The 27,709-nt window shown below is 39.7% G+C and overlaps 1 protein-coding gene across 1 annotated transcript in view; it reads left to right on the top strand.

The window, feature by feature from the left end:
- The window catches only part of PLPPR5 (phospholipid phosphatase related 5), a 54,381-nt gene that overhangs the window by 24,456 nt on the left and 2,216 nt on the right, over positions 1 to 27,709 (top strand). Inside the window, exons 2-5 of the mRNA XM_073356958.1 lie at positions 1,456 to 1,588; positions 4,630 to 4,880; positions 17,179 to 17,355; positions 20,060 to 20,179. Coding sequence (XP_073213059.1) covers positions 1,456 to 1,588; positions 4,630 to 4,880; positions 17,179 to 17,355; positions 20,060 to 20,179 — 681 coding nt within the window. The remainder of the gene's footprint in view (positions 1 to 1,455; positions 1,589 to 4,629; positions 4,881 to 17,178; positions 17,356 to 20,059; positions 20,180 to 27,709) is intronic.

Here is a 27,709-nt window from a genome sequence, read left to right on the forward strand (position 1 = left end):
AGTTCAGTGTATTTGACCAAATTTTGCACTCCATTCCAATCATTTAGCCTTCCTGAGTTTGTTTGTTTGTTTGTTTGTTTGTTATTTAGACTACAGTATTACAAACAGGCCATTTCTTACCCTGTGTGGGTAAGTGGTCCATGTCACAATCTATTCTAGCCAAAAGTTTTCTGAGGGAATCTAAATAATAACTGAGTCAGATAATGTGGCATTTAGTTTGTGGCTTCAACTCTGTCATTGCATTTGCCTGCAGTTTTCTTTATACCCTGGTGTGATGCTTTTGTGAATAATTTTAAAAAAGATTATTTCCTATGTGAAGATTTCTAAAAATTTGGGCCATAATACAGAATTGTTTTTGAATAAGGGTTGCTGTGTTTCCAGAATGTAATAGCAAGGCACTCAGTATACTGCTTTTCATCCGAAGTTCTCAAAGTGCTGTGTAAATGGGTATAAGTATTGATATCCCCTTAATGTAGCTGGGTTAACTGAGGGCAAACAGGTCAAATGGTTTGCCTAAGATCACATAGTGAACTGAGCCCTGGCAGACTGGTCTACAGTATCTCAACCCTATGCTTCATTCACTAGACCATCCTTACCCCCACAATACTGTACATGATATAAAACTTCAGTTCTCTGTATACAAAACTTCAGTTGTATATACACATGCAAATCAAGAGCAGTGTATATCCATACAGTAAAATGATGTACACTTTATGAAGGTTATTTTAAATTTCAACTTGGCATTTGTTAGTGTTTCTGAATGTTTCAGTTTTTACTGACAGAGCTGAAAAGCGTGTGATCTAAAAGCATTTCAAATATAAATTCACTTTCGTGTACAGACTGTAAAGTGTGAAACAGGACCCAGTGAGTGTTCAGATATCAGCAATTACATTTTGTTGAATTAATATCGAACTTGACAAACTCGCTTAGCAAAATAGGCAGTAAGACTTAAATAACTACTGTGGCCAAACAATTCCTGATGTGAACAGAAGCTTTAGAGTGAGTGTTTCCTCTGTGATCAAATGATTTAGGGCCCAGTCTTGTGGGGTGCTGAGTGCCCATTGAAATCAATAGGATTTGAGTGTTCAGCACCTCATGGCATCAGCCCTTCACTCCTGATGTTTTTACGCATATTTCAGATATTATGTAGTTCATGGCTCTTGACTAACCATTTTTTTTCCCTGAAAACTGGGTTCTGGGTATAAGTGCCAAGTCTCTGTTATGAAAAGTTAACCTCTATTTTTATGCAAATAAATTAAAACAAGCTATATGGCATATTTCCTTCACAAGTAGATTAACTGTGCAGGACTTGAGTCACTTATGTGGGTTTCTGTTTTTGTATTGTCCTATTGTAACCCTCCCCCAAACCAAACAAACAATAATCTCTACATCATTCGTATTTATGCTTGCTGAACTCTGATGTACCATGTCTTCCCCTTTTGTTTCCCTCCTTAGATAATCATTGGAGAAACTGCAGTGTTTTGTCTACAGCTAGCTACAAGGGATTTTGAAAACCAAGAAAAAACCATATTAACTGGAGACTGTTGTTATATAAATCCACTGGTGCGCAGAACCATCCGATTCCTTGGTATGGGTTAAGTTAATGTTTTTATGGTTTAATGAACGCAAATAGTCATCATAAGATTTCAAATGAGGAAAAATTTTATGTAACATCAAATGCTTCACATATAATCCTAACAACACATGTAATGGGTTTCTTCCCCATGTATGCACTCCTCTGTAGATTTAGCAATGCTCTTTTGGGCAGCCAGTGGGAGTTTTGGGTGAGCAGTTGTTATTATTAGCAGCACAGATAGCAAGAATTGGGTGCAGGCAGTGCTTAATTTATGCCAGGGCTTGCCTGGGCTGAGCCCTGGCACCTCTCGGCTTGACAGTTCATAGCCCCAGCACTTCTGGGCTTGCTGCATCAGTTATGAATGTAAAAAAATTACTTGAGCCCCGGAACCTAAATGCTTGAGCCCCAGGCCTCTTTCATTACAAATTCAGCACTGGGTGCAGGCCAAGTGAGGGGTAGAGACATGGTCAGCGGACTTGCAGCAGGGAAGATTGCCTGACCAGGCCCACTGCAGACAGGGAGTACAGAGGTATCTCAGCTCCTAGGACCTTCGCCTTGGCTGGCAGCAAAGCATGTGCACATGCTCAACTTGAAGTCAGTGGGACTTAATCATGTGCTTAAAGCTAAGCACATGCTTAGTTACTTCACTGAGTCAAAGTCTGAATTACAGTTTTATACCCCTAGGGTGAAACTCTGGCTTCACTGAAGTCAATAACAAAACTCCCATTGACTTCAGTAGGGTCAGGATCTCACTGCTGCTGTTCAGTGCAGTGTAATCTTTCATTGGGGAAAAAATACCACTTAAAATATCCATAAAATAGTTTCCAAATGTCACTTTTTGGAACCTTTGAATAAATATGGAGATGCCATAGCAGGGCTCAGTTGGGTCTGTAAGACTCAGCCCTGAGCAGGAGGTGAAGCCTCAGGGTTGCATAATCCCTCCCTTATTGCCCTAATGTGTAAAGGGAGGGCACAGCTGTGCCATTCTTTACAGCCTGAAAGTTTCTGCGGCATCGCTATCTTACATCAGAGCCGGTCATTCCAGCTGGTTAGCGGGTTTGTACTCGCAATAATATTGGGCTTGTAGAAATCATTAAGGACCAGACTGTGCCGGGGCTTTGCATGGATCTATGGGGATGGGAAGGGATGGTGCAAAGGAAGCTACCCCTACTTGGTTTCTTTATGTAGGGACAGGTATAATCTGTGCCTGCACTCCTGCTCATTCAAGGAGCCCTCGAGTGCACAGAAGCAAAGAGCAATCAGGGAGAGTAGGAAGGAGTAAATTTTACTGTTCTTTAAGGCCAGTGAGGGGGTGGGGCCAAAGCCATGCATTCTCGTCACCTTCCCACCTATCGGGGGGCAGCGTGCCCCTGGGGGACTGAGGGAGTCCTTCCATGCAAACCCACAGAGGCACAATCCACCTTTTAATGATTTCTAGCCATCCAAAATGAATGATCATTGGTATGGAACAGTAACCATCGCCACTTACTGTCTCTGAAGTTAAGAGGTACGAAGCCACCTCAAAAATAATTCTGGTTCTTCTAAGCTTTTCTGAGATGTCTAAAAGAAGAGTGCTACTCTGAAACCTAAAAGAAAAGTGGTCATTAGCAGCATAGGTACTTCTGCCGCCCTCTCCTCCGTAGTATCCAGGTGGCTCACACTTGTTAATATATTTATTGTCACAACACTCTGCCAGATAAGGAAGTAATATTGTCCCCATTTGTGCATGGGGAACTGGGACACAGAGAGGCTTAGATGACTTGCCTAGGAAATCTCTGTCTGGGCCAGATTCTGCCAAGTCTTAGGCTAGTGTTCTAATCACTGGATTGTCCTTCCCTCCAGGGCTAGCTACTGGTCCCAGCAGGAATGGTAAGAAACATGACATGCACATCAAATAGTAGCAAATCTGCCTTTCCTTTGAATAATCAGATACATATATTTTCACACTAATAAAACAATGCACACAAAAGGCTAATACTTCACTGATATGTGTTTCATAATAAATCCTTTGGCATAAATATCTCCTATATAGATCTTTACCATGCTATGCTGATGTTTTGATAAACATGCCATGTACAGAAAGGTACCCAGCGGTAGACAGTTGAAGATGGCTTGTGTACAGCTATATTAAACAATTCATCACTTCAGCCTGTTTATACAGTTGAGGGGGAAAAGAGATGCTTGTCGGAAAATGTGTGGTGCCTAGTATGTCAGACTTTCCTGGTTCTTGAGCTGGTGTGTTGGATGGAAAGCTGAAAGAGCCTGCCCACTGTCCCTTGCACTGCTGCCTATGGGCCAGGCAAGTTGCAGTCCCCATGCTCTAGGTGCCAGTACCACTAGTTAGCCCAAAAGGTTAGAAGGAGGTAGAGCTAGGATCCTCTTCTCAACCGTAAGAGCTAGTGAAGCAGGCAGCCTTCAAAAGGAAAGAGCATACTGCACCAAGGTGCTTGGAACTTCTCCAAGGTGCTGGGAGTTTCGGGTGCCTTCCAGTGCCCCTGCGAGGCTGTGTGGGTATGGACCATCTCCAGCACAAGCCTGGAGCTTAATGCCACCCTCTGACCCTTAGTATGTGTGAGGTGCTTTGAGCTGTCTTGAATGGTAGGGCCTATTAAAGGTATGGAACAGCTTCCATGTGAGGAGAGATTAAAAAAGACTGGAAACGTTCAGCTTGGAAAAGAGGTGACTGTGTGTGTGTGTGGGGGGGGTGGAATATGCTAGAGGTCTATAAAATCATGAATGGTGTGGCAAAAGTGAATAAGGAAGTGTTATTTTCCTCTTCACATAACACATGTGATGGTCAGGGATGCAACCCCATGCTCTGAGTGTCCCTAAATCTATGACTTCCAGATGCTGGGTCTGGATGATGGGATGAATCACTTGATAATTACCCTGTTCTGTTCATTCCCTTTGAAACATCTGACAGGATACTGGTCTAGGTGGACCAGTGGTCTGACCCAATATGGCCGTTCTTATGTATTATTAATATAATAATAAATAATAGAGATACAATATAACGTACTGGAGTAGGAAATTAACTTTGTTTTCCTCTTTAGGAATCTATGCATTTGGACTGTTTGCTACAGATATCTTCGTAAATGCTGGACAAGTAGTAACAGGGAATCTTGCACCACATTTTCTTGCACTTTGTAAACCCAACTATACAGCACTTGGATGTCAACAGTTCACACAGTTCATCAGTGGTGCACATGCCTGCACTGGAAACCCAGACCTTATTATGAGAGCCAGAAAAACATTTCCATCCAAAGAAGCAGCTCTCAGTGTATATACAGCTACGTATCTGACTGTAAGTACATCATACCATGTAATTTCATTGTATTTTGAGCATAGACTGTATATTAGCAATCAGAGATATTTTTATTACTTTTTGAATTTAAGATCATTATCAATAATAGGTCACATATCTGAGATTTTCCATCCACTAAAACTTAGATGTGAAATATTGTGTGAAAGTAATGAGGCTCCTTAGAAAATTTGAATCTTTAGGCCAAATTCTGCTGTCAGTTACATGGATACAACTCTCATAGGCTCTAGAAGTAGGGAGATTAATAAGGAAAATTTTGAGGAGGAATTGGTTTTATGAAAAGGAAAATATGTTTCAGGTTTGTTTGTTTTTAAAAGGCAGTTCTGTTCATCCTTAAGTAATGGAATAGAACAGTGATCAAAGAGAGAACCTCTCTGGGTGAAATTCTGCACTCACGTTAGTGTAAATCATGAGTAACGCCATTGAATTCAGTGGAGTTACTATGGAGTTTTGTGTGTGCATCTAATCTAGTGGTGTCCAGCCTGAGGACCAGACATCTTTCAGAAAGACAAAGCTGCCATAGTCAATATTTTGGAGCAGATTTCCTGTCCTGTTCTGCTCTTTTTGTGCCAAAGGGAAGGCATCTGTAAATCCCCTGCTGGGGTTCAGGAGAAGCCAGGTGAGCCCTTACCCTGCTCTCTTGGCCAGGGAAGCAGGGAATGAAATAGCCAGAACTACTGTTTCCTCCCTCTCCTGTGACACAGCTGGTGGCCAGCAGGGGAACTGCTGAGCATCTGTTGCAGGGCAGGGACAGGAGCTGCTCTGGGTAGACCTGGATCACACCAGAGCTGCTGCAGAGGCCGTAGAAGAAGTGGTGGGAGGTAGTGGAGGAGAAAGTAGCAATGGAGCTGATTCAAACATTACAGTTTAAAAAGCATAGGGTGTAGCTCACAGAGCACATTTTCAATTCATAGCCAACTCCACATTTTTCTTCTGAATATAGTCACCTACAGGGCCTCAATTTAGAGCCTCTTGGTCTAATCTAAGCTCATAACATCTGAGCACCAAGGCAATGTATAGGTCTGTGGTCCTCACAGGGCTGAATAGATAATTTCATCGTTAGATAAACTATTGCCTTCAAATGGGGTAGTCTTTGGATATGTTTATTTTTTAAACTTATTTATATTTAGAAACCTTTAGTGAGCTGACAATTTATATTTGTCAACTGAATTCCTACAGGCAGGCATCCCTTTATGTCCACTGACCCCCAGTGCACGTTAAGACATCGTTCCTAGACTACCTTCTTGCGCTTCTAGAAACTGTGTTAGGGCCAATAAATTAGTGTTTCCAGCACTAAATGTAGCATTTACAAAAAATTCCTTGAGTACTCTAGGAGCATTGATCAACCTTACAACGAGAGTGTTATCTGCAAATAATTAGGGATGCAAACAGTAAAACATCCATCTCAACTATTGGAAAGAGCAACACTCATGTTCAGCAATCTCTCTTGCTTTGGGGACATACCTGAGGCATCATTTCACTCATTTAAACTTACTTCTATATTTGTCTTATCCATCTGTAAAACTGTAACCATGAGTCACGGTAACTAAAGAAAACCAGCTGCTACAGCCACTGCAGAGCAAAAGAAAAAGAAATAGTACTAATATATTTTTTAAAAGCCAAACAATTATAGACTAAGTTTTCTTAAAAAAATATTGTCAGGATTTTAAGGTCCAATATCTAGTGAATCATCAGAGCAAAGTATAAATGCTTTATTTCACATATCACTAATGTTTCCAACTTTCTAATTGTATAGATCATTTTGTTGTAGCCCTGACAGTTTGCAAACTCCCAGTGGTCCAGACCTGAGTAATACAAGTCCTGGTCCTCAGACCTGTGTCATTTTCAATTCCTACTCTTATTTGATCTGAGAAAGAAGAAAACATTTTTATTGTAGGGTTTATTAAGAAGATACTGGTGGCTGTGCGGGAAAACTGATTAACAAGGTTGGAGTGCTTGAAGTATTTCTGGTGCAGTTAGTGTGCAAGTATGCAGGTGACAAGGTCAGAGAACCAAATAAATGGGGTTTATTTCATGTTTTCCACTTTTCTCTCTGGTTTCAGAAATGAATGGAGCCCATGGGTATCATGACTACATATGTCTTTGCATTGTATATATATCAGTATTGTTAATTATACAACAGTGCTATAAAACAGTGACATGAATTGAACTCTGAATTATCTTGTGGTGGATCATATGTATCCATTGAATGATCATGATGCAATTCACCCCCTAAGTCATGACACAAATATAAGTACAAGGTACAACATAGGGAGAAACTTGTCCTTTTACATTTTTAATTCATATTTCCTGCTTTCATCATTCATTTTATAAAAGCTTTGTGGTGCGCATTGTTAAAGCTAGAAAGTCCAGTTTAGTACATGTAAAGGTAAGAAGTGCAATGTCCTGGGATTTGGGATGGCTGTTCCTGATATTTATATGTACCCACTTCTTGTCAGCTGACCTCCCATAGAGTTACTCATCAGGGAGGAAGTGTTAATTTGTGTCTGGGGCTCCATGAGAGCCTTGCTAGCAGGGGTAGTCAGAGGATGCACAGAATCAGCTATGTGCATCAGGTATGTACGTAATGGCCAGGCTGACATGAGCCGTTAGCATTACTGGAGTACTGAGCTGAACTCTTCCCTCTGCTTTCTGTTTGTTACCAGAAGTATTGTTTGGGAATTGTTGCAGCATCCCAGTTTCGCTCCCTTTGCATTCCAGCCAGCTATGCACTAAATACACTTTAGGATATAAACAGGCAAGGAACTATTTCAGTGATTTCACCCTAAGAGCAGGTGGAGTAAACAAAGCAGGTTCGGTGTGATTTTTACGAATCAGTGTGTATGTGTTTAAACCTAAACTCAGGAACCCTACTTGTGCTGTCTTCTATCTTGGTCTATTGACAAACATCTATGGCCCCTGTCACCTAATATCTGAGAAGAGTGGCTTGTTAACAATAGCTTCTTTTTTTGGCTAACTCCTTTGCGGTGTGTTTTTTTGTTTTTTGTTTTGTTTTTGCACGTGGGCGGCTGCTATGGCAACTCTGAATTCCCTCCTGCTGAAAGCGCAGCCTTCTCAAACAATTTTATTTCTAATATTTGAACTTTCCTTTACTAGGGACTTCTCCAGATGGCCTTAGCAACTGAAATGTTGGACTATAGCAATGTGGCCTGATGGCTTCCCTGCCTTCTCCAAACATAGATGATTGCAGTGATTCAAAACTTACCCTTTTTCCTAGAGTTTTCCCCCCACAACAAAACCCAAAACAAAACTCAAAATGAAACAACACAAAATCCAATCCAAACCTTCCATCCAGGCTTGGCTACTCCTGGGGCTCCTCTTTAAAGATTGCTCAGCCCAGAGACTAGATCCTTCTTTTTCCAGAGAGTCACTCCCCATCCCTAATATCCAGTTGTGGTAATGAGTCACCTGCCTCAGTACAGTAGAACCTCAGAGTTAAGAACACCAGAGTTATGAACTGACTGATCAACCACACAGCTCATTTGGAACCGGAAGTACACAATCAGGCAGCAGCAGAGACATGCCCCGCCCGCCCACCCCCTCTCAAAAGCTAATACAGCACTGAACTGTATTAAACATAAACTACTAAAAAAAAGAGAGCAGCATTTTTCTTCTGCATAGTGAAGTTCCAAAGCTGCAGTAAGTTAGTATCCAGCTGTATCTTTGAAAGAACAACCATAACATTTTGTTTCTGAGGTGTTCGTAACTCTGAGGTTCCTCTGTAAATCATCAGAACCCTTTCCCAACAGGATCAACCCTGCTAACACTGTGGGATGTGTCAGGTAACGACTGCCAGTCTGTTAAACAGAACAAAATAATATCACCAGAATTTTGACATGCAAACAAATAGCAAAACCTAGTAGAATAAGCTGAAATTTTGTCTGGTCTCATTAAGTTGGGGGCATATTAAAATGCATCAGTTATGAAAAAACATAAATATATGCATAACCGAACACATGAATGAGAAGTCATGAGTCTTTTGGGTAAAATTTCAAAACAGTGTATTGGGATCTCTCCTAGACTTTAAAGAGTCATGTGGCTAACAACTGTCGCTCTGCTTTGAAAATGTAGGGGCTGATCTTTGCAAGTTGCAACTTGGGAGAGATTTTAGTTCCATTTGGGAGATTAAAATGTTTTGGACTTACACATCTGAAAAATATTCAGTCCATGTTCGGTTTTTGTTCTGTATTTTTTTTATTGCATTGGTGAAGGCCATTAGGCAAATTCAGTTTTTAAGATTACAGTAATATCTAGCGTGTTAAGATCTCCTAGATCCCTTTCTAATTGGATCTAGACTGGATATGGTAAGGAATCATCTCAGGACATTTTATTTGACTTCTTGACGCTGGAAAAACTTTTTGATCCATTGCTTACATTTGATATCATTGATTGTGAAGTGTTGACATGGCTGTGCTCTAGGCAGGGATTGAATTTGGTGTAAAGTGGCTCCATTTTTTCTCTGAAATCCTAATGTTGGGCACTTGATGTTCTGTCCTGAGAGAGTGTCATCATCCTTCCTGTTTAATGCATGTATAAGGCTGTGGGAGGAGACAGTGAGGGAGTTTGGGTTCCATTGCCATCAATATGATGGTAACAGTCACCTCAGTGCATCTCTTATCAGATCCAGATGGTGCAGTCTCTCAGCTTTCCCTGTCTGATTAATGGGGTCTGGATAATAGGTAGCTGTCTGAAGCTCAATCCAGACAAGATGGAAGAATGGTGATAGCTATGGGAAACATCTAGATACGATGGTGGCATTAGTATTCACAGGACTGAGAGAGAGAGAGATAGGGCTGTCCATCTTTTGTTAGTAAGGTGTACAACACAAGAGTCCTTTTGAATCTTTGGCTGCTCTTGGAAATCAAGTTGCAGCAGTATCCACAAATGGGATTTGTTTCCAACAATGGGCATGAAGATTAAAACCTTTCCTCTCTGATACTGATCTTGCCTCAGATATTAGATGCCTCTATCACCTTCAGGCTGAATGACTTCAATGGTAGTTTATCTGGGGTTGGGACTACACCTGAAGACCACTTGGATTCTTCTTCTAATGTCCAATGTGGCTGCCAACTTATTACTGGTGTGTCTCACACTGAACACGTGACACCTGTGCTCCATTGTCTGAATTAGCTTTCAGTTGATTTTGCGTGGACTTCAAGATGTTAGTTCAGATCTATAAAGGCTGTGGTCCTGGCTACATAACAGGCCACCTCTCTCCTTGTATTATTCCCCACCTGTTGAGATCAGATGAGGTACACCAGCCCGCAGATTTACTTGCCTGAAGGCTTGTAGCAGAGCATTTTCTCTGAAGGGCCCACAACTCTGGGACTCGCTCTCCCCTTTGACACAAGAGCCTGACTTTGTGGGTGTTCAAGGCATATTGGAAGGCACACCTACCTGCACAAGTTTTTGCCTGAAGGGAGGACTGGAGGAAGCTGAGGTGGTTCTTTGGAACTGTGATGTTAGAGTCCATGTTAATGTTTGTTTATTTCACTAATGTATTTCAGTATTGCTTGTAGTCTTAGAAGTCTGAAAAGCACATTTTATAAATCTCATGACTCAGTAATTAAAACACTGGAGACTAAACTGAGAATTAGTAATTTGAGTGCTATGTGTGTCAGAAAATCCTGAACCCTAAATCCTGTGGTTCTGAATAATTGATTAGCACAAGTTCTAGGAAATTTTACATTATTTTACTTAATGCCTTCCTCAGAAAAGTTCCCAGAACTTACACTCTGAGCATCTCTAAAGTGGACAAATAAGATTTCTAATAACACCTTATATTTTCAATGCTATGGAAGAAGTGCAGGTTTGAGTATCATAACAGAAGACCTGAGGAATTTTCTGTAGGTCTTGCAACTCTTTTGTTTGCGGCAAGACTCAGAATATTGGAAAACAGACGTCTTTTCTATTTGCCCTAAGGACATGGCCATGGAGTTACTCCAGGACTGAATTTGGCCCAGTGATTATTGTGTAGACCAAGAAGTTGGAGACAGCTTCCAAAAGAATATCAGAACAGGAATAGGGTTCTCTGAACCTGCAGTATGGTGCTCATTAGTCCATTTACTTACCTACAAAACTTTTGCATTCCTTTTTATTGTTTTCTTTCATCTGAGTATCCTACTCCTTGCAAATTCAACCTATATGGTGGTTGCATGTCCCACAGATGGTGCAGATATGATCTCTTTTATCTGTACAGTCCAGGAGTTGCCTGTTTCTACACAGTATGTTAAACAGTCATGGGCTAGACTGTGCTTTTTTTTTTTTTAGACTGTGCAGAAATTACTGCCCAGAGTAAGTGACAGCACATTGATTCCCTTCCTTTTCACCCTTGCTTCATGGGGACAGTAATTTCCCACTGGTCCATACCAATGACTATCCTTCCCTGCACACCGTTGCTTGGCACCATCTGCTTCAGCACTGGAGGGAGTGGGAGGGAATAAGCTGGCAGACAGCGCATCCTTCCCGCGGCACACCTGGCTGTAGGATCTGGGGAAGTCGCTCAGGAATGTAAGAGAATGTAAGAGTACTTCTCTCCCTTAGGCTGTGCACCCTCACAGGGCTTGACTTACAGTCTAGGACCATCTCAACTGTGAGGAAACTCCAAACCATGGGATACCTTGATCCAGTGTGTGTGTGTGTGTGTGTGGAGGGTAAAGGAGAATAGGATGTAGTGTCATTGAAAGAAAAAGCGTAGAGAGAGCTCTTACTGTAACCCTGCAGGTCATCTGTCCTGTGTTTGACACATGGTTTATCTTTTATTCTTCATTTGTATGTTTCTGGATTGTTTCATTTACCCCATAATGTGTGTGTACAGGATATATAAAACCAGCATTTTGTTACATATTGGGCAGGGTTGGCTGGAAACTTTCCTGTTAAAATCTTAACATGTACAATATATATGGTCATTCTTCTCCTGGTTAGATCTTTAAAGACACAGCCCTAACAGAGGATTACATTTAACAATTTTCTTTTTATTGGGTATAATGATGATGATCATTCTGACCTCTAGTGGCAGTAGCATGAATTGCTGGTTACAACCAATTTTCAATAACCAACCAGTACTGATGGTTACAACCAATTCTTAATTTTTGAAAATAACAAATGTGTAATATATTATGTTTGGGGGGAAAAGAATATTATACAAAGTTCTTCTTAAAAGAAATATGCATATTAATCACAATTAGACTACAGAAAGGCATTATGGATTTATAAGAGGCAGGTCTTCATTCTATAACTTGCCAGTGTGTCTCAAAACCATTACAGTCCCATGAGACCAAGGGAAAAGTAACGAATATGCTATACTTAGGTTGTCACAAAACACTTGATAGGTTTTGACATAACCATTGGAAAATATAAGCATGCAAGGCAAAATAGCTTTCTTGGTAGAATCTTGATTAAAAACAAGGCGCCTACATTTTCATTTTTGGGATTGGGATTTTCAGAAGTTCCTAGATACCTAAGGCCCATATCTTTCGGTGCCTACATACCTTTAAAAATCTGGTTCATTGAAAGTAAGTGGAGTTTTTTTTTTTTTCTGGAGAGAGGTTACCAATATAGTACACTATTAGCAGGTTTTGAGAATATAGGTATCAAAAGTACAATCTCCCATACAGCTTATGATGCCAGCATTTTGTTTCAATGTACTCAAAAGAAAATGAACTAGCAAATATTTATTTTTGGAAACACTTGGCTCTAGATAGTTCTTTCAGTTTATGAAGCGGCTTTGGCAACCTGAATTCCAATACCTTGAGGACCGAAAGCAACATGAGTGTTTTACTGAATGTCTAGTAAACGGTTGTCTACAAAATCACCACATGACTAGTCACTTTCTTACAGACTCCATGTCCCCGTGTGCAAAGTAACGTCTTATCCTGACACAGCTAGACCCATGTTCAGGAAAAAGCAAGATTAGCAATAGCAGTACTGCTGATCAGGATTTAACAAGGAACTGATACAGAAAGAGAGAGAGAAGAGTGCGGTCTGTGATAGTTCTTTCGTGGGTCATCTCAGGACACTTATCCTTGATATTACAAGTATAAACTAATTTGTTTATTGGCCCTTTTGCTAAGCTGATTACTTTACAAAGTTTGGTTTTGTTGTTTTTAATTTTCCCACACTTTTGGTCCTTGAAATAAACTGAAAAACATTTTCAGTAAGTAGCTTTATTCATCCGACATCATTCAGCCTCACTAATGAGAGCATGGGTTTAATTCACTGAGCTGTTTTCCCTTTGTTGAGATGAATTTAATATTTATGAAAATTAACATTTTTATTCACCATAGCAAAATAACGCAGCATGTTTATCGTGTAAACGATTTGTTTACTCTGTTTAATGCTACTTTGCTTCAGGACAAGGAATAGAAAACATATTTAATTATATATAAATATATTGCAAAGCTAATTTTTGACTAAGTTAAATATCAGACTATATTCCTCCAAAATTGTAGGAAATCAATGTTAGAAACGGATGGCTGTGATTCCTAGTTTGTAATGTCTACAGAGAACATTGCAAATTTGAAATGCCCAATGGCAGAAGGGAGTGTCTAAAGACAGGTTCCTATTCCCCCGATTCATCCTCTGTAAAATCAGTTGTGCCTGTGATATAAAGATAAGGTAAAAATGGTGACCGTATTGGCAAAATTCTCAGGTTACCATTTTGAAGAATGCCAGGGGCATTACCATTTTGACTGTAATTATCAGTGGACCCGGAAGGTGGAACTTATCATTAGTTATCCAAGGAGGACAAGGATGCCTATAGGGCCTGATCCTGCAGCACTTTCTGACTCAGGCAACACTCTCGTTTTGTTCAAGTGAGTGTTTTGCCTAACTAAGGAGTTCAGGAGTGCAAAGTGCTGCTGAACACCTCCTGCAAAGTGTTGAATCCAGAAAGGATTTAAGGGGCCTTGGCCCACAACAGAATTGGCCCCTTAGATTGTAATGTTCTTGACACCTGAGTTAAAGTTAAGATTGTTTTCTGGAGCGATGAGAATAGAGCATCGACAATTGATCTGCATCACCTTCACTTGCCTTTGGAAAAGTCTTTTATTTAGTTGATATTTGCTTAGAAGTAGTAATTTTGACTTAATACCCCATGGTGCAGAGTTGAACCAGGGTAACCTGCTGCCAGCTCTCTTGTCAAAACTATCTAAACTATGTTTGAATTCTTGTGGTCCTGCTGTGCACTTAAGATATTGCTATATTTTCCCTGATCCCAGGGTGAATGGAGTCCTGTGTTACATGGTGTGCCTCACAGTGACTGTAAAATACTAAAATGCCCAGTTAGTCTGGGGAACTAAAATAGAGGGTCACTGGGTAACCCAGACTACATTGTACTTGAAGTGGGTTTGGATATTCAGTACCTGAAAAAAATAGCTGACAAAAGACTGCTGGAAGTTTAAATCATTATTGTCTCATCGATATTTGACTTCAGTACCGTAGCACACAGAAATATGAGAAGTGAAGATAAAACAAGATTAAGTAAAGGGAAAAACAAGTTTCCTAAAATGAGTGAGGGAGAGAGGGAGGAGGAATGGGGGTTGGGAATACAGCCTAAAATGCTTATTCTCATGGTCAGTTCTATGCCTGCAATAACTATATGTATGATGATTTCTTGCTGTACATCATACAGTTTGTGCTACAGGTCAGTGATGAGCAAGTTTAAGCAGCATGTAAAGTATGTTGTGTGTGTACTGCCATGATTTTAAGTTTCCTAATTTGGTGTTTTTTTTTCTCTATATTATGTTTCTCCCTCTCATGTTCTAAGCAAAGTACTTGGCATTTATCATGTTCTATGGATCTATAGTGGCAAACTCACATGTCCTTTGTGTCTGGTGATTTCTGTCTTTAGTGAGCACATTCTAGCTCTTGGTTTGGGGCTGGGATTCAAGATAATGGGAGTGGGGATGTGCCTTTGGCACAGTCTGACTATTATCTCCTATGCTTAGAAGTCATGGCTCACCATTGCTCCCATAATGATAGACTCATAAAATACTTGTCTTATCTTCTGACTAGACTCTTGCAGTGCTGTGTGATAGGCTACGCCTGAAAATCAGTTGGAAGCGTCAGGTAGTACAGAATGGGGCTAGCCATTTGTCATTCATAGGAAATATAAAGCATCAGTTCTCCAGTTCTGCCTACCTGTTTCCTTGTGTAATTCAAGGTTTTGGCTTTCATCCATGAAGCTTTATATGGCTTAGATCTCTAGAAATGTTTATTTTATTTTTAATTCTACACAGGAAAAAAAAACCTTTTTGTCAAAAATGAAAAAGTTTTGTGGTTTGGAGTTTTTCAGATTTTAGACAAAAAAATCAACATTTTCTTCAGAAAGCAAATACTTTTATTGAAAAAAATTGTTTTGTCAAAACCCCAATTTTCCAATGAATAGCATGGATGAAAAGCTTTCAATCAGTCATAGAACCTACATTAAACAGCTGGGGGAGGACTGAAAACATGGCCTTCTCAGCGGAGAGCTTACAGCTCTGGAATTTACTTCTGTGGGTCTGTTGGAGCCTGAAACCTTGTATATATCAGGATTGTAAGCAGTGTAGCTACACAGATGTAGCTGCATCATTGCAAACCACTAGTGCAGACATGCTGCACCCTCAGAAATCACTGCAATGGTGACTGCACTGATAATGTTATATAGAGATAATTAGGTGATCGGAGGTGGAAATAGTTTAGGAGAATTTGCCATGCAAAGTTGCTGTTAAATACAAAAGCTTCAGCTTCTAGGTCTATTCACCCAATGAGATTTATTGTCACTAATTTCCTTCAGTGAACATCTGAGGAGTGCAGGTATACTGTCCAGCCAGGATTTCAGAAATTGCCACACTTTCTTTTTTCAAAATGTAGTCGTGGTGGTGGTATAATTCTCGATATTGGTAAATCCCCATGTACCGTCAGATTATGCAACAGGCAAATGGACAAGTCTCCCTCTTTAAAGCTGCTCACATGCAGGTGTGTGAGGGACAGGCAATTGCCTTGAGAGGTCAGGAGCTTTGCAGGACAAGCATTGTCTCCAGTACTGGCAACACCAAGCGTTCAAAAATCATGAGTCAGCTGCCCAAGAAAAAGCATGAGACTGGCATAAAATCATGAGATTTAAAAATGATACATTTGGGGTTCTTTTTTTTTTATTTGCCTTCTGGGTTTTCAGCCTTTAAAGAGTCATGTTTTCAAGATTGTTTCCACAGTCATGAGAGCTAAATACTTGCCATTATTTTTAATGGAGGTTGAGAGTCTAGCATAATCCTAGGACCCCATGAACACCATGTATCACAAGACTTGCAATAAAATCACATGACTTGGCTACGCTGACTCCTAAGATGCACAAGAGAATGGTTCTCTTTTGCATGCTTTTGAAGCTTCACTAAAGTAGAGCTAGGGCTGTCTCTTGGGGTGGGAAAGCCGGGTCCTCCTCATATAGCATTGGAGCTCTGGAGATGTGAGTGACCTGCAAAATCCCTGAGCTCTCACCTGCTCAGCTTTAACTTTAACAACCCTGCAGCCAGAGCCTCATTCCCAGTCTTCTTAACACCCAGGCCAGACTCTCAGGAGACCCTCTCTTCCTCCTCACTATTGCTATGCACAGAGTTTAGAGCTAGTTCATGCCAGTAGCTGGAAGGGGATTTCTTTGCTGGGCAAGGCTAAACTCTGAACATCAGGTGTCTTGTGGGTAGGATTTTGCACTTGTACTGGGCCTTGAATCATAATCCCTGAGGTTTTGCTATATATTGTATATTTAATATGCGGCACGGTATGGGAGGGGACTTGCATATTGTTAAAATGCTGCCACCCTATTTCACAATATGAAATCTGAAGATTTTGCTATAACACTGCAAGACCAGTTTTTGTTTTTAAAATAACTGGAGATTGGTACATTTCCATTTAACTGTATTTTAAGAGTTATCAAAATAAAATAAAATAAAAAGAGAGAGAGAGAATGTAAAGCAATGAGAATGTAAACTACATAGGGAAACCAATAAGGAAAATGTACATTTGACAGCTATGTACGATTTTTAATAGCCATATCATGTGCCACTCTTATTTTTAATGTCTGTAATGCGGAATCCTATGTAAAGAATGCACCCATCTAATCTCTGGGTACAAAGAGAATGAAACTGGTATGTACTGCATAATGAGCCCTACTTTTTTTTCTATACAAAAATCAAAGTATGCATAGTTGTCTTTTCCAACCAAACTACAAAGATTTCCCTTAGAGGTTATAGTCTTATGCTTCATTTTTTCTAATTTTCAGATGTATATTACCAACACAATAAAAGCCAGAGGAACAAGGCTTGCAAAACCTGTTCTGTGCTTAGGCTTAATGTGTTTGGCATTTCTTACTGGTATCAACAGAGTAGCCGAGTATCGAAATCACTGGTCAGATGTGATAGCAGGATTTATAATTGGAATATCAATAGCAGTGTTTTTGGTAAGTGCACATATATATATATGTGTGTGTGTGTGTGTTTGGATGTGGGTGAGAGAGAGACAAAAGGTAAAATCTTAGCCCCATTGAAGTCAATGGCAAAACTCTCCTCTACTTCATTGGGTCCCTGATTTCTTACCTTAGTGATGTTGCAGTTCAGGTGTCTGGTTTGTATATTGCATATAAAAAGATGCCATTTTTCTTGTGGGACTGGATGCCCCTATATTCTGAGACCCAGATCCATGGCCTCAGTTCACATGAACAAATGTCTACATCACATTAAAGAATTCCATGTGTAATTTTATGCTGTTAATGGGAGTATTGATGCCTTAGAGTCTTTTACAGAAAACTAAAATGCCAGACTTAGAGGCGGGTCTCAGTTTTCTAACTAAAATGCCAGTTTTCATAGATGCATAGATTTTAGAACAGAGGGCATACAATTTCATGCCATAGTTCATACATCAAGCCCGTGACTTGTTGAGCTAGGGCATTTCTTTTAGAATGACATCCAATCTTGATTTTCATTATACAACATTAAAGTGCTGTATTAACTGATTGATAATGCTGCTCTTCGTGGCTAAATGAAACAAAACAACAATCTGGTAAATTTACTTTGTATTCATTTATATTTAATTGAAAATTATGTGGTTTACCAGAATAAAAGACTTAATTTAGCTTTAAATCCTATAGAAGCCGACAGAGTGATTTAATGTATGGTTTTCTGTTGTTGCAAGTGTAGCCATTAGTGATGCTGCAATTGGTATCTGGTTTGTATATTGCATATAAAAAGGTGCCCTTTATCTTTTGGAGAGATTTTTGGAATTGGATGCAACTTTATTATGGTACCCAGATCTCCGGTCTCAGTTAATGTGGACAAATGTCCATATCACAACACCACCACCACTCTTGAACACTTTTATTGACAATCGCAATAGAGAATTGAAGTTTGTGAAAGAGCACAGATGCTGATCTACACTCAAATTCCCTATAGGTCTGTCTCTCTGACACCTTTCACTCATACTAAATTCATCCTCCCAAAAGTTTATATATATTTTCCCCTAAGAAACACTCTGGATGTAATCCTTGGGTATGACCAAGCTACGCTGGGCTCAGAACCCAAAGAGTGTAAAGCCATCACCCCACCTTCAACCTTCCTGATCCTGGAGATACATTTGAGAGCAGCCTTAGGGCATCTCTAAAATGTTGTTCCCCCTCACTTCCAACCATTTCAGAGGTGGTCCTGTTGGCTCAGGATCAAGGGAGGGAGTGTAAGACACTTGGCCACATATACCTCCTACCCAAGAGAGTCAGGAACAGGTGGCTTTGAGCTATCACATGGGAAATCCTCTACTCTAAGAGAATTCCTTGCCTGCTGTTTAAGCTAGCTCTCTATCCAGCTAGCACCACTGGAGCACCACAAGGAACATGTACTTGTTTTACATATTTCATTGCTATTGCCATACAGCATGAGTCCTTATAAAACTGGTAGGGACATTAGATTTAATTAGATTTTGGAGGAGGTTCAGTGGTAAAACCCCCAGCCTACAATGACATCTTAGAAGGAACAATAAAAAATTGTGATGTTTAAATGTTTGACTATTCATTAGCTGTTTCGGGGAAGGGAAAACAAGCCATACAAACTTGTGTGAATATCATCCTTCTATTCAGACATTCATGGTAGAAATCCCTCCATTTGATTAAGTATTTATTTAAAGAAATAAATGACACTCTACAATAAACGTGAAAAAAGTGCAGTGCATTTTTATTAATTAGCTTTTGGAAAGGGAATATAAATAAATTTTGATCAAGACATTTAATTTATACTCCAATAACTGCAGGACAAATTGTTTAACATTTTGAAAAATGTCTTTCAAACTAGTCCATTGTCACTAAAATCAATTTCCACTCTGCAGAAGTCCAGCCATCCATTTTGAAAAGCCTAGTGAGTGAACAAGTTGAGAACATACTATACAAACAATTAATAAAATAAAACAACTGATTTTTATACCCATTTCTAGAGGAAGTGTTTGTGAATGCTCATCTTGGTGTCAGGATAGTGCCAAATGATAAGCATTTAAATTATACTGTGTGAGAAACACTATCATGGACTTCAATATTTATTAATCTTTATGGGAGTTCAGTGTTGTTGCTGTGCTTTCTGTGCATTTATTTGATAAAACTTGATTTAAACATATACTTAGTTTGAGATTTAAATTACTATTATTTTTCCACATCAGCAACAGATCTTCTTTGAGGAAGGTCGCTTGTACTATGATAATGCATGGGACAATATATTGTTTAAAATAATATCCTCTTGAAATATTAAAGACTTTTTGTCAACATGAATCTGACTAACACACTCACATGATTCTTTCAGTCAATCTCGTTCATTTAGTCACATTTACGATGTTACCTTCACGAGAATTACTGTGCCGTTGCTTCTGATGAGAGTGGGTCCACTCCTGACTTTTCCACTGTGGTAAAATGTTCATTGAACTCAGGATAGTTTAAAAATAATTGGTATTTAGAGGGTTAGGTACAGGAGGACAAAGTGGGTATCTTTATTTTATTTCATTGATATTTCTGTTTTCCTACAGTAATCTCTTACTGAAGTCAGTAGGAGTTTTTCCTGAGTAAGGAGTTCAGGATCAGGCTCAAATAAGTAAAACGTTTGTTCATTATTCTAACTACCTTCTGACCTTTTTAGGTTGTATGTGTGGTAAATAATTTTAGAGGAAGACAACCAGAACATGAAAATTCTCATATGGATAATCTGGCCCAGATGCCAATGATCAGCATCCCACGAGTAGAAAGTCCTTTAGAAAAGGTAACGTCTATCCAGACGGTTTCATTTTAAATACCAAAATGTGGTGGTGATTTTGCTAACTTTTCTGGATTGACTGAACATTGATGCTTGTATCCTGTATCCCAAACTGCCTCAGTAGAGTGGTAGCAGGAAATGCTACCATTAAGGAGTGTTTGTTTTAGAAGCAGGGAAAAGAACATGAGGCTTCCCCTGTGAGACCCTTCTAGCAATTGTGTTTTGGGAATGATGCGAAGTCTGCCAGCCCCTAGACACGATTACGGCAATGTGCCCTTCTCACAGCCATGCCTAGTAATGCTGCAGACACATCAGGTCATGTACAATGTGACTGTGAAACACCCCTGAGTAAATGGGTAAAGGCGGGAGCACGTGCTACTTGCATTTTCCATTCATGCCCTTTATGGTTTGGTTACATCGGAAACCAATCCACTTCTCATGTTCCATCTCATCAGTTCAGGTCAACTGGGTGTTGAATTAACATCCCACAGATTTAGGGCTGAGTGCTGGTGTTAGGATGCTGACAGCGAAAGACTTTCAGGTAAGGAGATTTGAGGGTGAAGATTTCAGTGACTTCCTTAACTATGCTAATTGATCTTTTAATAGACACCGGCACTGAGTATTCAGGCTGAGATTGTGTGGAACATGGAGCAGCTGGAGTCATGAAATCTGTGACCCAAGCCCCAGGTTACATGTAGGGTTGCTATGCAGTTGCTCCAAGCCAGCTGCATACAGTACGGGGGCTACTTATATACATAAAAGCACAAGTCTAAGTGGGGTCAGTGCAGTGACCTTTTCTGTGACATATAGGAGTGCGCAGCCAATGGATCCCTGTGTAGGGCTGAAAAGGTGCAAGGGGGTGTAGCACTGGTCTTGTATACTTGGACAACTTTCACCCCATGTACAGAACTCCCATTCAAGTAAGTGAAAGTTCTGGGTATGTTAACTTTGCAGACCAGGTTCAATGATATCTTTGCTTCAGGAAGGACTGCAGGATTAGGTATACCTCCTGAATGAGAGTGATGATGATGTAGGATAAAATGCATTATACACCAGTGGCACAGTAACTGGAGAAAAGCTGTGGTCTCTTGCCAAAACAAATCAGATTTTAGATTAGCACGTACTAGTGACAGGATCCTTGCGTAAATCAGAATGCTTGGCATGATTAACTATTGCATTGTATTTAAAATTAATGTTATCTTGCTGTACTAAAAATTTTGCTTTTGCAAAGATGCTGTTCTGTTATATAAATGTTAGGTATGGCTATGCCAGAACAATTCTGTTAGCGAGCAGGCATTGAAACAGATAACATAACTAAGGAACGACAATACTCCAGACATATTTACCTAAAGGAAAGTTTGAACTACTAATGCAAATTTTAAAGTAAATCTAATTTTTATAATGAGCTTTTCTGTCATTACTTGTTAAAATATTTTCTCTTCTCATTTGAAGATGGTAAACAAATTCATATCCTGCAGGACACTTAAACAAAGTTTTACATTTACAAACATTGGAGTTCACTTTAGTACAAATTAGTATTAATGTACTTCTTTGTATTAAGCATAAGAAAAAAAGTGCATTTTTTTAAACCAATTCACATCACATGCCCATCACTTGAAAATGAGATTTTTCCCCCCCCCAGTAAGGATTGCTGAATGAGACCCTAGTTTCTGGTTCATTTCCTTGGAAGAGAAAGCAGATATCTTTTCAGAATTATGTAACATGCCTTTTATAACCACATATGTCTAGGTCAGTTGTGTTGAGTTTTTGTTATAAGGAGGTCACAGTCTCATTTGCATTTAGTTGATGAATATATACCTTCAAAATACTCCATTCAGTAAATTCTCTATAAGGTGTCAAAACAAAACAAGATGTTAGCTGGCCTAAAACAGACTGTATTAGTAAAAGAAAACATCCCTTATTTTTGTGCTGTGTTATCCTAGGCTAAAAGCCAGTGAGGCAGGGCAGGACACATCATAGGTCACACATTTTAACTCTGCACAGAGCTGACCTATTAATCAGAAATCCAGTCAGGCCACTAAAACCTTTCTCTCCTGGCTGTTCTGGGGTGAAGATTTCATAGAAGCTACTGTTTTCTTCCTTGCTGTCCCTCTTCCATCTCATCCAATAATATCTGTCTGAGGCTTAATTCAGGCAAGATTTATGTAATGGTGGATTGGGTGAAGCCACTGGATGAGTTTGCGAGCGTAATACCTTCATTCTGCCTGAGAGAATGTGTCCACCATTTGTGAGTGGTTTGGAGAGTGCCTGTCTCTCCAACTCATATTCCCTCAGCTGAGATCTGTGGTGCATTCTCAGTTTGGGGGATAGCAGCAGGTGTTTTCCATGAGAGTCCTCAGCACTGTAATTCATTTCCTCCCGGCTCAGCCCAAGCCCAGGGTTTGCTGCAAAGTCCACCTTGTCTTTCAGATTCTTAGGCACGTTAGGGGTCCCGAGGTAGAGAGGCTGAAGACTGAAGGATGATTTAAGCAGTGGGAAAATCATCTTTCTTTTTTTCAGAAAATAAGTTAACTGGAAGATTTATCATTGGAAAATAATTGATGAACTAAAGTCTTGTATTGAAATTTTTAAAATTTTCAGTGGTGTGATTTAAATTTTTGGAGCACCCTACAGTTCTGGATAGGATCCAGAGAAACAGTCAAATAGTAATTCATAATTAATAATAAATAGTAGAGAGATGTGTAAAATTAATCTAATTTATGGCTAAATTAGTTCAAACTCCAATCTCTTGCTAGATGCTTTTATTATCGACTCATTTTTTTGTTTTCTAGCTAACCTCTTATAATATGGTCTTCTCTGGAGACAAAGGCAAGCTTGAAAGCTGGCATGCACGACACTTTTTCCTTCCCTCACCTGTTGATAAGCATATACCAAATGTGACTATCCTAAATCGAAATCCTGACTTTGCGTGTATTGGAATATTGCAGTATCTCTTTTCCTTATTATCAGTTTACATGCTGCTGTAGCAGTAGTCAGGATAACTTAATGACAGCAAATCACTACTGTGCATGACTAGAACTCTGACAGGATCATGTTGCCATGGACCAAGGCAGTGCTGGGGAGAAACATTTCAATTATTCTGTTTCTCGTCAATAAAAAAAACAAAACAAAACCCTAAAATGGAGCCACTCTCTTGCTTAAAACTGACTTCACTTGTTGCCCCAGTGGAAGGGGTGTTTGCTCATCCATCCTAGAATTGTATATTAATCTCTTCCCATAAATGAAGACAATATACTGTCACTTCCTATGCCTGGAAACTCCCCGATGTTCTGCTACCAGGCCCAATACCTATATCTGTGGTGCAATACTCTTCACATAAGGCTAGATGGCACCCAGCACATTCCTGGGTGGCCAATGGAGGTGAGTGCACAGAGCCTTCTCCACTGCAACCACTTGTGCTAGGACCAGTACGCTTCCAGCCCATGCGCTCTCGTGACCACAGTGAATGCTCCCGATTGCCATCACCAGGGGCACAGAAAGGGGAATGAGAGAAAGGAGAACCATATCTCTGCCACTCCCCACAGCTCCATGCCAGCTGGCCATCTCTGCACAGGGGAACTTGTATTGCTCCCTTATATGACTTAACAACGAGCAAGCTTCCTTGTGTGTGCACCTATTGGAGACATTATACACTTAACTGGAATTTTTCTTAGCAAGCTGAATTGAGCCTAATGCCACTTAATGGCAAGGAGTGGTTATTAATTAGCGAGAAAGTCTGTTTAATTGGGATGCATGGAGGTGATTAAGTAGTGCTGAAAGAAAGATATCCGGTCTTTGTGAGTGTGAGCTGTGGGTGCTGTGTCTCCCCACGAAGGATCATTGCCAGTACTGGCTCAGCAATGCAAAACTGCTGTTTTAGGGCTGAGTACATTTATCCTTAGAATGCTAAGATGGAGTGTTTTTATTATTATTTAATTCGGAGGTGCTCAATTGCTATGGAGATGAGGTCCAGGTAAGTATTGAGGTAGCCATACATGCATATTTGAATCTGTGGGTTGATCTGCTCTCACTTGCATGCCATCTAACCAGTATCCATGGGTTTAAATTTCTTATGAGAAATTTTGCTGACCTTTTGTGGCCATATGGCTATATCTTGATCACTCAGTATGTCAACAATATGTATAGTAAACACAGGAGAGAGCACATTCAAAAAAGGATAAAAAGCAGTTTAGCTCCAAATTTTACTGAAATCAAGCATCTGAATGTATGTTCTCATCATCCCTTTCCCATTGTTACACTACAGTTGCCTCGAAGTAGATGTTTATGTGAAAGTTTTATTTCAAATGCAAATTACGTGATCACAGCATCTGAGTTTCAGTAAGTAGTACAGTGAAATAGCAGTTGAACAAAAGAAATTTGAAAATATGTTTAATGTGATTTCTATAAAAATACATATTGTAGGTATTACAGAATCCAGATATTGATAACAAACAAGAAGATCCTTTACAACAAAACTCCTTCAAAGCACACCTCATTAGGTTCTTCTCCTGGATAACACGAATGAACCGTTTCAAACATCTTCACATAAGGCAATAAACGTATGTGCGCAGAAGCGCACTAGTGTGTTGAAGTGTGGCTTTAAAGCAAAGGCAGATATAACGTATGTTAGCCTTCTGTGCAGGTTGAGAACTTCGCAAGAAGTGACATTTCACTGAAGGATTACTTGCTGTGTTCTCTAAAAATGCATCTCTTTCCTGTAGAACCAGGAGATATTCTTGTGTGTTGGGACTTAAATATGAGAGAGCTAATTTTCTGCGACTACAGAATTTTTCTGAATTGCTTCTTTTTAATTTTTCTATTAACTTTAAATTAAACTCCACCATTCTAGGCAGCGTGGGAACTTTTTTTTAAAGTGTCTTGAAAAAAGAAATTTTGTTGCATAAATGGCTATTTTTAAAATTCCCAGCTATAGTAAAGACTGTTTTTATAGAACAGAAAAGAGTATGTCCTACTCTAAAAATGTGAAATCTGTGTAAAGGAAAATACAAAACATAAGTAAGAGGATGTGGAATTTTTCATGTACAACATGCACTTTACAGTCTGTAGCAGGTTATAAATCAAAATTAAATACATAAAAAACATGCTACAAAACGTGGGATTTTTCCCCAGAAACCTGCACTCAAGGTTTAACTTTTAGCATTTCACTTTTCTAGTTTTTATTGGTTTGAAGGAATAATTACAAAGCATGAAGTGTTTAAAATCTTCTCTTTCTGCTTCCACAAACTTCACACTGTCAGTTTAAAATAACACAAAACAGTGTACCAATGTGTAAAACTGCTAAAATTTAACAGAACCCAACTGTATCCTAATTCTTTTGAGCACTGAGTGGTATAACTGTTTCCCATGGAGTTTGAGGATTTGAGCTCTCATGCATGTGTTTTTGTTTGTCTGTTGCATCTGTGTGCGCCTTAACTGCTGGTATTGTTGCAAATTTCATACACTGAATTCTCTGTCATAATAAAGCTAAACTGAAGTAAAAGGGCATGGTCAAGCAACTGAAGAGTCACTTATTCTAGAGGGAGTCTATTTTTTCTCTAAATATCATCCTTCCTCAGAATCTATGTCTGAGAGGGCTATATCTGAAAGCACGAACAGTGCCACACTTGCATGCATCAGTACTAATCAGTCTTGGCACAAGAAAGTCATTACTTTTGATCTATTTAAAATGGCATCTTGCAAAATCCATTAAAGATAACTGGGCAAGTTTTAAGGATGGTCACACGATCAACCTCTCCATAACTGGAAGGGATCCTAAGTTAGCAGATCTTGCTGAGGATCTTGTGCAGGAATTCCTCTTCAGTAGGATACTCTTTGCCCTGAGCCTACACAGAGGCACCTGTGTGTGTGAGCTAGGGGTTTGGTGACCAGCTCGTTTTTAGAGGTAGGAGGATGAAGCTACTGTCATTGGCATTCTCTTTTCCTTAAGCAGTAGGTATCCACTCCTAAAGTAATGTCAACTGAAACAGCATTAAACTTGGATTCTGTGCATTCTCTCTCCCTCTCTCTCACTCCCTCAGGGGGATTATGCACAGTAGGTGTGCTACCAGAGAAGTGCAGGTGGCTCAGTTATCTGCAGGACTGTGTTCCCTTTCATGGGGATCCCAAGGATCTGTGGTTTTGGAAGGCCATAACTCCTGCTTCCTTCACACCCCCAAGGGAAAAGATGTCCATGAAACTCAGTGTTGTCCACCAGTCTGGGTTCCACTAACCCCTCCATTGGATACTTCTGTGGAAGAGCACTGTATCTCTAGAGTTCAGAGGAACAGCCGTGTTAGTCTGTATTCGCAAAAAGAAAAGGAGTACTTGTGGCACCTTAGAGACTAACCAATTTATTTGAGCATGAGCTTTCGTGAGCTACAGCTCACTTCATCAGATGTTTACCGTGGAAACTGCAGCAGACTTTATATACACACAGAAATCATGAAACAATACCTCCTCCCACCCCACTGTCCTGCTGGTAATAGCTTATCTAAAGTGATCAACAGGTGGGCCATTTCCAGCACAAATCCAGGTTTTCTCACCCTCCACCCCCCCACACAAATTCACTCTCCTGCTGGTGCAGGAGTGGTGGGGGGGTGGAGGGTGAGAAAACCTGGATTTGTGCTGGAAATGGCCCACCTGTTGATCACTTTAGATAAGCTATTACCAGCAGGACAGTGGGGTGGGAGGAGGTATTGTTTCATGATTTCTGTGTGTATATAAAGTCTGCTGCAGTTTCCACGGTAAACATCTGATGAAGTGAGCTGTAGCTCACGAAAGCTCATGCTCAAATAAATTGGTTAGTCTCTAAGGTGCCACAAGTACTCCTTTTCTTTTTATCTCTAGAGTGAAAATCTAGCCCATTTCAAAACAATGAACTAAGCAGTTTCAGTTCTACACCTTCTACACCAGGGTTACCTGCCAGCATATGTTTCCTTTTCTCCGTTGCGATGTGAAAAATCCACATAAAACAACAGGAGAAACTGAATATTAATGTAAAGTATCATCAAGTACGCAAAGGGTAAAATGTTCAAAATTACCTAAGTCCCATTTTCTGAAAATGTTACCTAAAGAAAAAAGAGTAAAATTTTTTTCTCTAATCTCTTTCAATGAGGCGTTTGCTGTCTAAACATAGTTTATCTATTGTTATAATAATCAGATTAAGTTGACAGTATCATTTTTCAGGTCTAAATAGGTGTCAAATATAAATACATTGGGCCAAATGTCATAATTCCCTACAACTGCTTTGGGTTCAGTGGGGTGGCACAAGCATAACTGAGAGCAGAATTTGGCCCAGTACGTAAATAGTTCCCTGAGCTTCATCTGAATATGTTGTTTTCCATTTCAGAAATCTAATTTTATTTCTGTTTTATTGACGACAGTCCAGAAACCTCTGCCAAGTATTAACACTGTTAAACTCTGAAAACTTCTTCACATCAAGTTCTGTCATAATCCAAAATGATCATTAGAGAAAGTAATTTGCTAGCCATTTAATCAACTGTCATTTGTTTAAAGCATTTTTGTTATCTTTTTGAG

This window comes from Lepidochelys kempii, chromosome 8, assembly GCF_965140265.1.
Source record: "Lepidochelys kempii isolate rLepKem1 chromosome 8, rLepKem1.hap2, whole genome shotgun sequence".
In the NCBI taxonomy this organism is placed as follows: Eukaryota; Metazoa; Chordata; order Testudines; family Cheloniidae; genus Lepidochelys; species Lepidochelys kempii.